This window comes from Polypterus senegalus, chromosome 12 (assembly GCF_016835505.1).
Source record: "Polypterus senegalus isolate Bchr_013 chromosome 12, ASM1683550v1, whole genome shotgun sequence".
Lineage (NCBI taxonomy): Eukaryota > Metazoa > Chordata > Cladistia > Polypteriformes > Polypteridae > Polypterus > Polypterus senegalus.
This window is the reverse complement of record NC_053165.1, coordinates 5,078,852-5,092,674: the sequence shown is the minus strand read 5'-3', so window position 1 is coordinate 5,092,674 and position 13,823 is coordinate 5,078,852. Positions and strand designations below refer to the sequence as shown.

General features: G+C 41.9%; 1 protein-coding gene and 1 long non-coding RNA gene across 3 annotated transcripts in view; both read right to left on the bottom strand.

Annotated features, from left to right (window-relative positions):
• LOC120541359 overlaps positions 1 to 1,069 on the bottom strand; it is a 58,406-nt gene extending 57,337 nt beyond the window's left edge. The window contains exon 1 of the long non-coding RNA XR_005635990.1: positions 155 to 1,069. This is a non-coding gene — a long non-coding RNA (uncharacterized LOC120541359). The remainder of the gene's footprint in view (positions 1 to 154) is intronic.
• Positions 1,070 to 2,719: 1,650 nt separating this feature from the next.
• The window catches only part of LOC120541334 (cadherin-related family member 3-like), a 37,672-nt gene continuing 26,568 nt past the window's right edge, over positions 2,720 to 13,823 (bottom strand). For both annotated transcript variants that reach the window (XM_039772856.1, XM_039772855.1), the window contains 5 exons: positions 13,248 to 13,429; positions 12,236 to 12,255; positions 9,833 to 9,864; positions 4,156 to 4,204; positions 2,720 to 3,092 (listed from right to left, as the gene is read on the bottom strand). In XM_039772856.1, the coding sequence (XP_039628790.1) occupies positions 2,923 to 3,092; positions 4,156 to 4,204; positions 9,833 to 9,864; positions 12,236 to 12,255; positions 13,248 to 13,429 (453 nt within the window). In that variant the 3' untranslated portion in view covers positions 2,720 to 2,922. The remainder of the gene's footprint in view (positions 3,093 to 4,155; positions 4,205 to 9,832; positions 9,865 to 12,235; positions 12,256 to 13,247; positions 13,430 to 13,823) is intronic.

Here is a 13,823-nt window from a genome sequence, read left to right as displayed (position 1 = left end):
GCGTTCAATTTTGAAAACAAAAGAGAGCGGCGCTCCTTCTGCAGCACAGTTTACACTTCGTTCACTCATATATGATGGGGACGTTATATTTTAAGAGTAAGTACCATTAGCAAAAAAAAAGAAATGGAAATAAAACTTTTCCGAAAAGACTTACATTGGTCTCGTGACGAGTGGTTTCCACATCCAAAAGTCCTCGCATGGCACTCTCCCGAGTCCCGCCTTCCTCTTGCGTCTCTATGCAAAACACAGGCAGCTATAAAGACGCTCGAACCGTCGCCTCCGATCTTCAGTTTTTTGCTTTTCTTCCTTGTCCTCATATTTCGGTTAACAGACGACAGTCATATATTTATTGTCATGTTTTGGTGGTTTTTTTTTATTATTCTTATGTGTCCCATATTTTAAACACGAGTCTCGACTCGTTTCTACGTTTTTCGACGACTATGCATGTTGGTGTAATAGCGCGCTTTAGATTTACAAATGACCAATCATGTCAACTATATTCAAAACCGGGAAATAACAGACCAATTAGATAGTCTGTCTGCCTGACGTAAAGGTTACAATAGGAGGAACTGCGCAAGCGCGGTACGAAGGCGCGGAGTTCTGCTTTACCAACGAGCTTAATTCGTCGTAGAATTTAAGAGACTTGAAATTCTTGAAAAAAAAATGTTGTTGGTTCCGAAAATAATAAACTGATACGGCACAAATTGCGAAGGAAGTAGAGAGTTTACTCAGCATATCAATACCAAAAAATATAAAGACACCGGGAAGAGGAAGTATGCACGATAAGCCAGCACTTTAATGCCGCGCACATAATTTCTGCAGGTGTAGGGCTGTTCGCATATCGTTTAGTTGCAGATATTAAATAAGAATTTAAGAGGCAGAGCAGGGCTTTCTTATTCACTTGAGCTATCGAATGTGGCAGCTGTGTCAAAGTGTGTGTAGGTAGCACTGTAACATAACACGTAGTACACCCCGGCCAGGACGAGGATGAAGGCGGCTACTAATTCGCAGCAGCTCCGTATTCGGTTGGCAGAAAAACAGATAAGGAGCTGCGAATGCGTACCGAACTTCAGCCACGTCCAGCCAGGGTATAAAGGTGTTGTTTAAAGTTCATAAATAATAAAGTGCCGTGTTATACGAGTGGCTTTGAAGGTCTGATCTGCTTGACTTTGGAGCCGCATGTGAGCAGCGTAAGACCGCCATACCCACCGTCCCGCTCCCTGACAACCCTCGGCTTCCCCAGAGAGGCCGTCACGTACTCTTTGAGGGAGACCTCCATCAGGAGCTGAAGAATCTGCAGACATTTAGCTAAGGTGTCGTTGCTACAAGGAAAAGGAAAAGCAATCTGAAACAAAAAAATGACAATAGTAATTCCACCAACTAAATAAACAAAATTAGGTCACTTCAAATTGGATATTATAAGTATTAATCCTAAAAATAAACTGCTATAAAAATAATACAATAAACTCAGACCTGTGCAAATTGGATCCTGAGAAATTAGGGACAATTTCCTGCATTTGACACTTGCTGTTGGCATTCAACTGTATTTGAAACTTGTCTGTCTCATTAATGAGGTCAAAAAGTATTTAAAGAAATGTTTTTTCAGAGACCAGTTTCACCAATCCCATCTTCCACTGATGAGATAGATAGATTGATAGAACGTTATTTGTCCCCAGGGGGAAATTTGACTTTTTACACAAGGGTCAGGTCAGGTTGGAGGGCATGCACTATCTGGCACAGTGCGTCGCTGCACCCCCCTTACACGACGAAACATCTCGGTGTTATGTGGGCGTCCCCTTGGCCTGGTCCAGCCGCTCAGGCACTCAACAATGAGGATCTTATGAGTCAGATCACCCTCTGGGAATCGCGCCACATGGCCGTAGTGCCATAACTGACACTCCCTCACAATGCAGGTAATGGGCTTCCATGAGCAACACAAAGACAAACCAGTGGTACCCAAGGATTCTCCAAAGAGACACAGTGCCGAAGGAGTCCAGTCTTTGTCTCAGGTCACTGGATAGCGTCCATGTCCATGGCAGCATTTGGGTCCCAGTTTGAGATGGCCCATCCAGGTAGGTGCGTGTAACTTCTTGTCTCTCTGGCATGATGTCTCTTTTACAGAAGCGGTACTTGTGTACTAAATGGATGGCAGTGAAACATCCCACTCGGAGCACAACACCAGAATGGGTGTCTCTAGTTTTCCAACCCCAGAAATTAATATTTGGATAATATTCCAATTTCTATATTTTTGTATCCCAATAAATGTTATGAATTCATCAAAACACTTCCGTTTTCCTTTGTCATGCCATCCTTTTAGTGCACAAGTACTCAGAAGCTTCAGAATCATGTTGAAATCAGATGAATCTTTTTGAATTAACATGTATGATAGGTAGATAGAAAGATAGATGTAGTACTAGTAAGAACATACTGTCAGTAGATAGATGGGTAAAGCTGTATATAATAGATACCTAGATAGACACATCAATGACCTCCACACACACGGTGCCACGCAGGCTCCCCTCTCCCATACTGGCACTAAACACACTTTATAACTCCAGTATTAAGCAGTTGTTAGTATGTTTAAATTGACCCGCACATCCCACTCTCTTGTCCTCATTACAGCACCATGCACCATACATGTGGCTGAGTTGCATGAGTGACAGTGTATATTCTGTCCTTTATTTCTAAAAGTCAATGGACAAATCATTTCACTATTCATTCACACTTTACTTCACAAAGCAAACAAGAACACTATGTAACAACATAAGTAAGGCACAATACCAAATAATGAATACCATGGACAGCTTGAACATCTTCATTCTTCCATGTCAGTACTTCATTATGTCTTCTAACTACATTTTGACTGCTGCCTTAACTGTTGATACATATTTATACACATGTTCTTCTTTACATTTCTTCTTATTATTTCTTTAGAACTGATGGAAGTTCGGAGTGTTTTTCAGCAGCTGAAGCTGCCATAGAGAGCTCAGTGTCTTTGAACAGCCTGTCTTCTTCCACTTCCCTGACAATGATTGGGTCCTTCCACCTTCTTGCGCCTGATCTGCTGTTGTATTTATATCTCTTTCCAGTCACTAAAACAATTAAAAGCAAAGTGGGCTTTAGTCCCAGACAATCAGAATGGCTTACACCCATAAACGTAGCCATGGCAGTGTTTATATGATGTTGTAGCTGTAATAATGAGTGCCTTCCCTAAACACAGGGGCCCAACAGACAAATTCACTTTGGGATCTCAGTATCACTGCTGGCTAGTTTTTATATGGCATTTTCGACATTAAGTGTAGATGTTTCTGTGCTATCTGTGGTGGCCTGGCGCCCTGCCCGGGATTTGTTCCTGCCTTTCGCCCTATGTTGGTTGGGATTGGCTCCAGCAGACCCCCGTGACCCTGTGTTAAGATATAGTAGGTTGGATAATGACTGGCTGTTTCTGTATTATATGTTGGCTTATTTTCCTTTTTTTGGTCATTGTTGTTACTAGTAACATGGCAGTGTGGAGTCCTCTAGTTCTGTGAAGTTGCCATGTGTTACTATGGTTAATTTGGGCTGAGGATATAACACTGGCACCACAGCAGAACATTTCAAAATCTGCAAAAGGCACATAACACCAATTACAACTTAAAACCGGGCTGTGTCTTCTATTCAAGATATTTCGTTGTAAGTTGAGGTCCTCCTAACAACTCGGCTCATGAGGGGTCACAGGCCACGCCACCTGCACTCACTTTCCCAGCCCTGTGAGCTGATCCAAGCCAGGATCCTTCCCAAACACGCTTAGCTTCAGGTGGATGACCTGTTCTGAAGCACATGTGGTTATGGCTGCTCCAACTCTGCCTCAGTGCAACTGCAAATGCACAGATGGGCAATTCTCAATGTGTCATTAATTTTGAGGACTGTAATTTAAGCTCATAGTGGATTTGAAATTTATCAGGCATTTGTTTCCTGACATTGCCCTTTGTAATAATCCAACACGCACACTTTCAGCATTTCGAGAGCCTCAGTAAAACCTGCCTACACACAGATCGTATGTGCAGACATGTCACAGACAGTGACCGGCTTGTGACCTGAACCCAGTTGTCCGAGGCTGACGTGAGCAGTTTTAACCAGACCATCACTGGACTGTTTTGTGTATTTAAACCTTACCTGGGTCCACGGCTTCACCATCAAACACTGTGTTGTATTTCTTTATTTCCTGAAAAAAAGAGATAAATGTATAAAGGACACATTCAAAAAGGAAAGTCAGCAATGTGGCAATAAAACCGTTTCCACCAGAAATGCCACAATGGGGTACAGCATGTCACCAGTTCACAGCCCTAGCCTGGGTGCAGTGAGAAATATCTGGCATTTGCTTCTATATAAATTGATATTTTTGTGGACACAAATGATTTTCTACATCTCACATAAAGAGAAATCTAAAAACCAAAGGATAACAGAATTAATCAATTACTGCCCGTCTCCAGACTTAGTAATGAATATGCCAGACTGCTGTCAACTGATCTGGCCGGTTTGTGAAGCAGAATTCAATTTATTAACTGCAAGAGGAAATGAGCAATTACTGTACTACTTACATCATGACATTCTTACTCCAAGTATGAATAAAACAATGAGAAGATGCGGTAACGTCGCATCCAATACGTCTAAAAGAGGTTTGGAAGTTTGCAAAACTGCACATGTCCACCAGCACAAAGGGAGGAGTAGTGGTGGTGGCATCATTGGAAATTCTAACACAGTGTAAAGTAGTGAATATTGCAAGAGTGATGCTCAAATTACATTTATTAAAATTAATCTACACCAGTTACAAATGTGGCTGACACAGTTGGACAAGTAATGTTGATCTTTGACCCTAAAATTTCAGGAACCTCAAACTCTCCACAAAGTAGAAATTGAGCAGGCCAAAGATGGCTGTTGTATAAAATGATTTAGAGAAATTAAGTCTGTTCATGGTGAAAGTTACTATACAAGTAGTCTCGCTGAAGGCAGATGTATAATAAATACCAGGAGTCCCCAACTCTGCTCCTGGACGGCCGCAGTTTTTGCTGCTAATAGTTTCTACTGAATTCATTTGAATTGAATTGTTTTTAAGATTTGTTCCTCTGAATTGCTTCATTTCTTTCCTTAGTGAGTGAGCCAACAGGAGACCACCAATGTCAGGGCCTCAAACTCCAACCAATTTCACTCCAACCAGTTACTTAATTAGGCTCTAATTATTTTATTCTTTAATTCCATGACTTGTTGTTGCTCTTATTGCGCAATAGCAGCCATTTCTAAAAATGTTGATTTTCTCTTTACTAAGAGCACAGGGGACCTGAGCAGATCAGCATTCCCGAGACCTTCACTGTTCTTTATTTTCAGATATTGTATGATGGTCACAGTTTGCTGGTCATGTTTTGGCTCATTTTGCATCTCATTATTGTTCTGCTGCTAATTAAGGAAAAAGGCACAATTAAGGGGTCTGAGTCTTCAAAAGCAAATAAAACCAATTCAGAACAAGTTAAAAAACAGCTCACTAAATAAGAATAGGGTTAGAATGAAAACCTCTAGCCACTGGGGCCCTCCAGGACCAGAGTTGGGGACCCCGATCTATACAGTGTGTCACACCCCATTAAAAGGACAGCCATGATAACAAAGAGCCACTGGAGGAGTAGATTCCAGTACTCAAACAACTCAACACAACACATCAGCCTAACAACACCAGTAGGTGCACAGTTGAGGCTGCACAGCATCCACCTTCTGACTGCACGTTGTGGAAAAATAATTTTAGGGTAACATAGCATTCCTCTTAAAGATACAGTGTAAAGGGTTAATAAATGTCAGAAAGCTGTTCAGGCATATCAGGAAACCCAATAACAGTCACACAAACAACAAAAGACAAGAATCTACCAGGAGAAGGTTGATGTGATGCACCAAATGCACAATTAAGAGATCCGCAGATGTCCTGTAAACAATAAAACCAGGCAGTTGTCTCATACACGAGATTTCAAGGGTAATATCTAAATGAAGAGATATTGAGGAACAAGGGCATAATGGAGAAAGGCGTATTTAGGCTGGTTGTGCTCTATGCTGAACACATCATGTCTTTTAACTAATCAGAGTATGATGTGTCAGCATTAATCAGCACGGTTATGTAAATTCAGTTAGCAATAAGTATGAGCGTCTGTTTTTATTCTGTGGCCATTCTGTAACAGAAACTTGTCAAGGATGTTCAACATGATGCTGCAAGAGAATAAATGATGCAATGAACAGCTTTTCTCCTGCCTCATTACTGACTCAAATGTTTTTTTTTTTAATCAGACTAGGGGGCTCTGCCCCCTGCTCGCTTTGCTCGCCATCCCCTGTGTCTGCACCACACACTGGCCTCTGCGGTTCCGTCACTCGTGTATGGGGATGCAGGCGTACAATTTGAACAGATTTTTATTTTCATGGGAATTATTACATAGGCATAATAGAACTATTTTACATTACAGCAAGTAATTCACCATATTATAAAAGAGTAAAATGCAATCATTTGAAAGTAAATTATGTTTCATGTTGCGTTAGAGTTATTCGCTACGTTATATAATAAGCCTTAAATAATCTCGCTCCATATTATATTTCGGAATGTCTTACACCTTACACTCCAAATTGTAACCTTAGATCTTCAAATTATTGTCTGCTTAGAATTCCAAGAGCTAAACTTAAAAGACGTGGTCAGCCGGGCGGCCTTCTGCTGTTATGCACCTCAAATTTGGAATACGAGTTCACCGATAGGAATTCACCAGGCTGAAACGGTGGAGCACTTTATAAAACGCTGCTGAAAACACGTTACTTTAACACGGCTTTCTCAGAGCTTCATCTTAGTTTACTCCTGATGCTCTGTATATTCAATTAATTATTATTCATGGTGGCTCCGAAATCCGTGCTAACCCCTACTTTTTTTTCTGTTCTTTTTCCGGTTTTCTGGGGTTGCGACCTGCACCCCCTCACCTGATCAAAGCACCGTGATGTCCCTCCATTGATGGATTAAAGGCCAGAAGTCCACATGCCCGTCATCATCAAATTCTTCCATGAGAACCCTGAATACAATGAGGGCTGATTGAGGTCATTGATGTTAGGTAGAATGCCTAGAGGGGGCTGGTCAGGTGGTCTCGTAGCCTCGGACCCCCTGCAGATTTTATTTTTTTCTCCAGCCGTCTGCAGTGTTTTTTTTTTGTTTTTTCTGTCCTCCCTGGCCATCTGACCTTACTTTTATTCTATATTAATTAGTGTTCCCTAATTTTAATTCTTATTTATTTTCTCTTTTTTTATCATGTAAAGCACTTTGAGCCTCATTATTTATATGAAAATGTGCTGTAGAAATAAATGGTGTTGTTGTTGTTCTTATATGATTTTGTTCTGCTTGGCTTTGAAATTAACACGTAAATACTTTTTTTTACTGTAAAACTTCAGTAAAAACATCCATCCATCATCCAACCCGCTATATCCTAACTACAGGGTCATGGGGTCTGCTGGAGCCAATCTCAGCCAACACAGGGCACAAGGAAGGAAACAAACCCCGGGCAGGGCGCACACACCCACACACACAGGCCAAGCACAATTTAGAATCGCCAGTGCACCTCACCTGCATGTCTTTGAACTGTGGGAGGAAACTGGAGCACCCGGAGGAAAACCATGAAGACAGGGGGAGACCGCAGGGAGGACCTAGGAAGTGAACCCAGGTCTCCTTACTGGGAGGCAGCAGCGCTGCCCACTCCGCCACCGTGCCGCCTCAGTAAAAACAATTTTTTAATTACATTTTTGTCAGTATCGCGTTGAATTTTGATTCTGTGTTTGGACTTTCATCGTGACAACGCAATGTATAACTGCCCGTGAGTGAATTTCACTTCTTTCTATCTATTAAATAAAATGACTTTTTCAAATGTTTGGAGATTTATTAATTGTCTTTGCAAAAGTTATTCTAACGGGAAACTGATATGCCAATTGCATTAAAACACTACCAAGAGCTTCTTTGTTATGTAATGTTATTCCCTGAAGTTGGAATACATTACCTTTCTTGGATACATCCTTTTTTCGACAGTAATTTGGCCGGTTTAAGGCCGGACGGTATTAACGATTGTAGATATTCTACGGGATATTGTAAGTTGATGTTTTCATCTTCCGCACCATCACCACCAACTGTCTCAGAACAGTCTAGTGATACGTATTTAACCAATTTGTCGTATAACCGATCGACATTTTTGGTGTTAATTCATTTGACTTCATCGTGTCTCAGTGCTAGAATTGCCCGTTTACTCATTTCTTCTGTTGATAACCCTTCAAGATAAAATTCTTCAATAAGATTTGGACATATCGTCTTCTTTAATTGGGAACTTAAAGTGAGGAAAACGTTAAAATTTATAATAGCTGAGAGAGCAGGAAGTGTTCCTGAGAAAAGCATTCACACCAATGAGAGGTGAGAGGGCGTGGATTGAGAGGAGGGCGGGACCTCAAAAAATCTCATGGCCAAGTTCTCAACTCGCGGGACTTGAAAAAATCTCTCAAAAAGTCTCGTCTTGTTGCAGGATTATTTTTATTATATTAGAGAGACTCGTCTTGTTCGAGGATAAGTTTGTTTCTTTAAGTAAGATGTTAATTTCTACCATAACATTGAAGTGAATAACTAAAGAAAGTTAACATTGTTTTCTGATTGGAAATGCAGACATGCCTGACAGAATATGGCCACAGAGTCTTCACACACATTATACACGCTGACCACAATGCTCATCTACACTGTGTGCGCTGTTTTTATGCCATAAATTGATTCAATAGTCAAAGGTACAGAACGATATTGCAGCAGACTGAGGCACTTGTGACATGTGGAGCCAAGTGGCGCCGGTGGTCTCCTCAGACACAGTGCTTCATAAGCTTCGATTACTGTGTGCTACTGAGCCCCTGAATTTATAACAGTAATTTGAGCTTTTTATTTTCTGTCAGTGTCACGTCTTTTGTTCAGTTTATTTTGCTCTCTCCCTGAAACCCCGCAGTTTAAACTTCATGGACTGGAAGAATTTTGTTTTAAGAAGAAGCCCCATGGGCTTAGGCTTTGTAGCGTAGGATTTTGCCGTTATTTATTACAAATTTAATGGGTTGTCCCCATGAGAATCACGTCTGGCCCAGCAAGACTACTATATAAAAGAAAGATCAATAGATGGACTATATACTGCATCAGAAATTATTCAGACCCCTTCAGTTTTTTCACATTTTGTTATGTTGCAGCCTTGTGCGAGAATCGTTTATAAATTCATTTCAACACTCACTACCCAAGAATGACAAAGTGAAAATAGGATTTTTAGAAAGTTTAGCAAATTTGTTTAAGAAAATAAACCTGAAATAAGCCACTGATACAAGTATTCAGATCCTATACTCCGTGCTTCATCGATTCCAGCTTGGAGTCTTGTTGGGTCTGACGCTAGAAGCTTTACGCACCTGGATTTAGGGATTTTCTGACAATGCCAATGATTTTAGCAGAAGGCTGTAACATAAGAAAATGTCAGAAACGTGAAGGCCCTGACTACCTTCTGGAGGCACTGTAAGATAGAGAGATCCAGGTGGACCTGAAAGGTGCCATTTTAGACAGGTAGATACCAGACCCCTTTAGGTGTAAATCCAACTCAGGCGCCTAAACCGTGAGCTGTACTCACCCCACTATTCTCCTGCTGAGACGTTTAATTGTACGTCTCCTTGCCCTTCCCTGTACTTTAATTTAGGTGTCTCTAGCGCATAATCCAAACGGATCTCTTTAATCAGGAAATGGACAGCAAGCATGAAAGGGTACTTAATATTCTATATCTGAAATTTTACTTACTGTCGTGGTTTTCATTTTTTCCTTCCTTGGAGCTGAATTAGAAAAAAAAAAAGCAGACAGATATTGTCATGAACTAGAAATCCCAAAGCACTTAGTCACAAAACCACTCTTAGAATGACCACTAGAGGGGCCAATCACCATCAAACCAGAGCTCGTAATTGGGAAAACATAGAGTCTTTATAAATAGATGTACTCTTCACAACTGCTTGTAGTAAGAATGAAACTGTGTAGGAGCACAAAAGGCAAAAAGGAGTTGCCTGCAACACCAAAGGCAATGGAAAGCAGACCAGTCCTAATACAGATATTCAGAGGATCGTCAAAAGAGAGAACAGTGGGTTGAAAATCTAGAAATCCAATAAATCACAACTGAACACCAGCAAAACCAAGGAGCTGGTGGTGGATTTTAGGAGGCCCAGGCCCCTCATGGACCCCGTGATCATCAGAGGTGACTGTGCAGAGGGTGCAGACCTATAAATACCTGGGAGTGCAGCTGGATGATAAACTGGACTGGACTGCCAACACTGATGCTCTGTGTAAGAGAGGTCAGAGCCGACTATACTTCATTAGAAGGCTGGCGTCCTTCAACATCTGCAATAAGATGCTGCAGATGTTCTACCAGACGGTTGTGGTGAGCGCCCTCTTCTACGTGGTGGTGTGCTGGGGAGGCAGCATAAAGAAGAGGGACACCTCACACCTGGGCAAACTGGTGAGGAAGGCAGGCTCTGTTGTAGGCACGGAACGGGACAGGTTGACATCCATGACAGAGTGACGGGCGCTGAGCAGACTCCTGTCAATCATGGAGAATCCACTGAACAGGATCATCTCCAGACAGAGGAACAGCTTCAGAGACAGACTGCTGTCACCGTCCTGCTGCACTGACAGACTGAGGAGACCCCACACTCTGCAACTCTTCAGTTCCACCCGGGGGGGTAAACGTTAACATTATACAAAGTTATTGTCTGTTATACCTTCATTGTTATCACTCTTTAATTTAATATTGTTCTTTATCAGTATGCTGCTGCTGGACCATGTGAATTCCCCCTTGGGATTAATAAAGTATCTATCTATCTAAATCGCAGAAATACAAGCACAAGTAAACGCGCCACTCATTACAACTTTCAGAATGAACCATGAGGAACTGCGTGTGACCCTCTATATTTATAGGGTGGAGGGCAGTTCCTCAGGGGCTGTGCCGCCTCTTGGGGGACCTCCCAGAAAACACATGGAATGTAACATAGACAGCTCACATACATACATTGACAAAACTGAAAACAAAGAATATAACCCACAATCAAAATAGTAACATTAACAGAATCAACATAAACCAGAAATTCAAAAATGAAGACCTGAGACATGAAGCTGAACTCAAGCCAAGTGGAGGAACCTTGGCTGAGGCATGACAGGCAGGCATCAAGTCGTTTTATAAAAAGAAGACCCAGAGCGGCGCCTGAGGTGACAGTTCTGACTGCACAACGTCAATATGACACTGAGATTGTGCCGCCACATCAGCCAGTGATAATCTTATTTGTCAGACTGCTCTTGGCATCTTCCTCTACTCCCCTCCTTCGCTGTTACATACTGCATTGATACATACCCAGCTCAATTTTCCTTCCTGCTGTGCTTTAGTTTCAGTTTTCTTTCAGCCATTTTGTTTGCCAGGGTAGTGCGATTATCACATTTTTAATCCTTAAATTTGTCATTGGAAAATAAACCCAACATACTTTGTAAAATGTCTCTTGCTGAAGCCTGCATTAAAGCATACAGATTCTCAGCCTTCTACTTTCTTGGTGAGTAAAGCTATCTGTACACATCTGCTGCAGACTAGCAGGACAATTCGCCCACTTTGTCACAAATTTGTATCCAGTTTCAGAATATGACCAGAAGGTGGCACAGTGGGAAATGCTGATTTTCCACCTCAAAGCACTTGGTTAAATTATTTAAGTCTTTGGTTAAGATGACCCAGGAATTGAATAATAAATCATTTCACAAGACATACTGTAGACATATTATTGTGGAAATGATCTCTTGGTCTTGCAATTACAGAACAGCCCGAGTTCACATCCTACAGCCAGTCGGTGGGTTGTGCAGTAGACAGGTGGCCATTGCTCTGACTGAACTCCGCAGCAGGGACAATAAACGTGAAACAGGCCTGATTAAACTGAAATATGTGTGATATCCTAACACAGGGTGACGGGGGTCTGCTGGAGCCAATCCCAGCCCTGCTCCAGCAGACCCCCGTCACCCTGTGTTAGGATATAGCAGGCTGGACAATGACTGACTGACTGACTGACGGATGTCACTCTCAGGAGTCATCCATTTGAAATGGAATTATTTGTGACAGCTGGGCCCACTTGCTTGGTCAGTTTTAATAATCTAAGGGATTAGATAAGGAATCACACTTACCCTCTCTGAACACTTTTATCCTGGATTGGGAAAAGAAGAACATAAAGGTTAAATGGGCCGGTGAGAACAAATCATATCAGAACATCTCACTATGTCTGAGGATTCTCATTAAATGGATTTAGAAAATGCGAGTGCTCCATGGCGTTCGGCTCTGTTTAACTAACATATAGCGCCTTCTATTGCAAACACAATCACAAAGCACTTTAAGCAAAGTGGATCATGGTACAGATTAGCCTGAGATGACAAGATAATAGAACATTAAAGCATGAGATGAAATGCAAGGAATTACCATCCATCCAACCAGTTCCTGAACCACTCTTTATCAAGGAGATAATGAGCTCAACTCGCATCAAATCTACTTATGGGACTCTGTCCTCCAGCTCTTTTCTCTGCCCATTTTGTGTTGTCTCTCTTTTTCCTCAACGGTTTTCATCTTGAAAAGGGAGACCCTCATTGGGATTGCACTTAAGACATTTCCACATGCTACAGGAAGACGGACATGGACTGATTAGATACATTGGTGACGTGTGACCTTGTCTGTGTACTTGAACAGTTGCCACAAGGGGGCGCTATTCTCTTTGTTTTTAGAAGGTGTGTTGGTTCCTACTTTTGGGAAGAACTTTGGCCCATACTACATTGGAATTAGTGGGTTCAGAAAATAGAGGGATGACTGACACTTGTGCCAGAGGTATTCTGCTTTACTTCTTCTCCAGAGTCCATGATTCGAGTGTCTGTTCTGACTGCGTCTGTGTGACAATTGCATGTTGACCTCATGTCAGGGTACTTTTTTCATTCAGTTTCCTCTCACATTCCAGATACATTCTGGTTAAGATGATTGAAGAGTCTAACAGTGTCTGCCACGTGCATGACTGTGTCTTGTGATGGACTGGCATTCTGACAGGAGCTGGTTCATATCTGAATAAGCTCCAGGTCCCTGTCACAGAAGTGGTTTCTGAAAATGGATGGACGATATCCTCAGAAAAGCTTAACAGAACTCAAATGTTGAACCTACTTCTTTGGAGCTTTCAAGCAGCAGCTCTCTTTGAGACCCGTAGAATTCCATACAAGGCAGCATAAAAAAGCAACCAGCGCCACAAAAAACAAGGCCATCAGGGTCAGGACCAGGGGGACGTACCACGCCTTGTCCTCATAGGAGTTAACAGAGGGGGTCAAGAGGGTCAGGCCTCTCCGGTGCTGTGAAAAAACCACAGATGAGCAGGTGATTAGAATAAAAGTGAGAGAAAGATGACCAGGCTGGCCTGCTCAGTTCATTGCTCTTAAACATTTAGTGTTAAATTTGTAAATCTGCTAAGAAAAAAATTATTTCAAAAAAATGTAACTTTTATCTCTAAATCTCAGCAATAAAAGAACAAAAAATAGTCAAAATGAAGGAATATCATTTGATACTTAAAGTCTGACCCATTGCCACCTTGAACTCTGTCATCCTGGATAGAGAGCAGTGTCACTTTGGCATGAAACATCTGGTGGGGCCATGTGGGCCTGGGAGAGAGAGGCAATGTCAGAAGGGGTGGAACCTGGGAGAGAGATGCGGTCAGAAGGGGTGGAGCCTGGATAAATAAATGCTGTC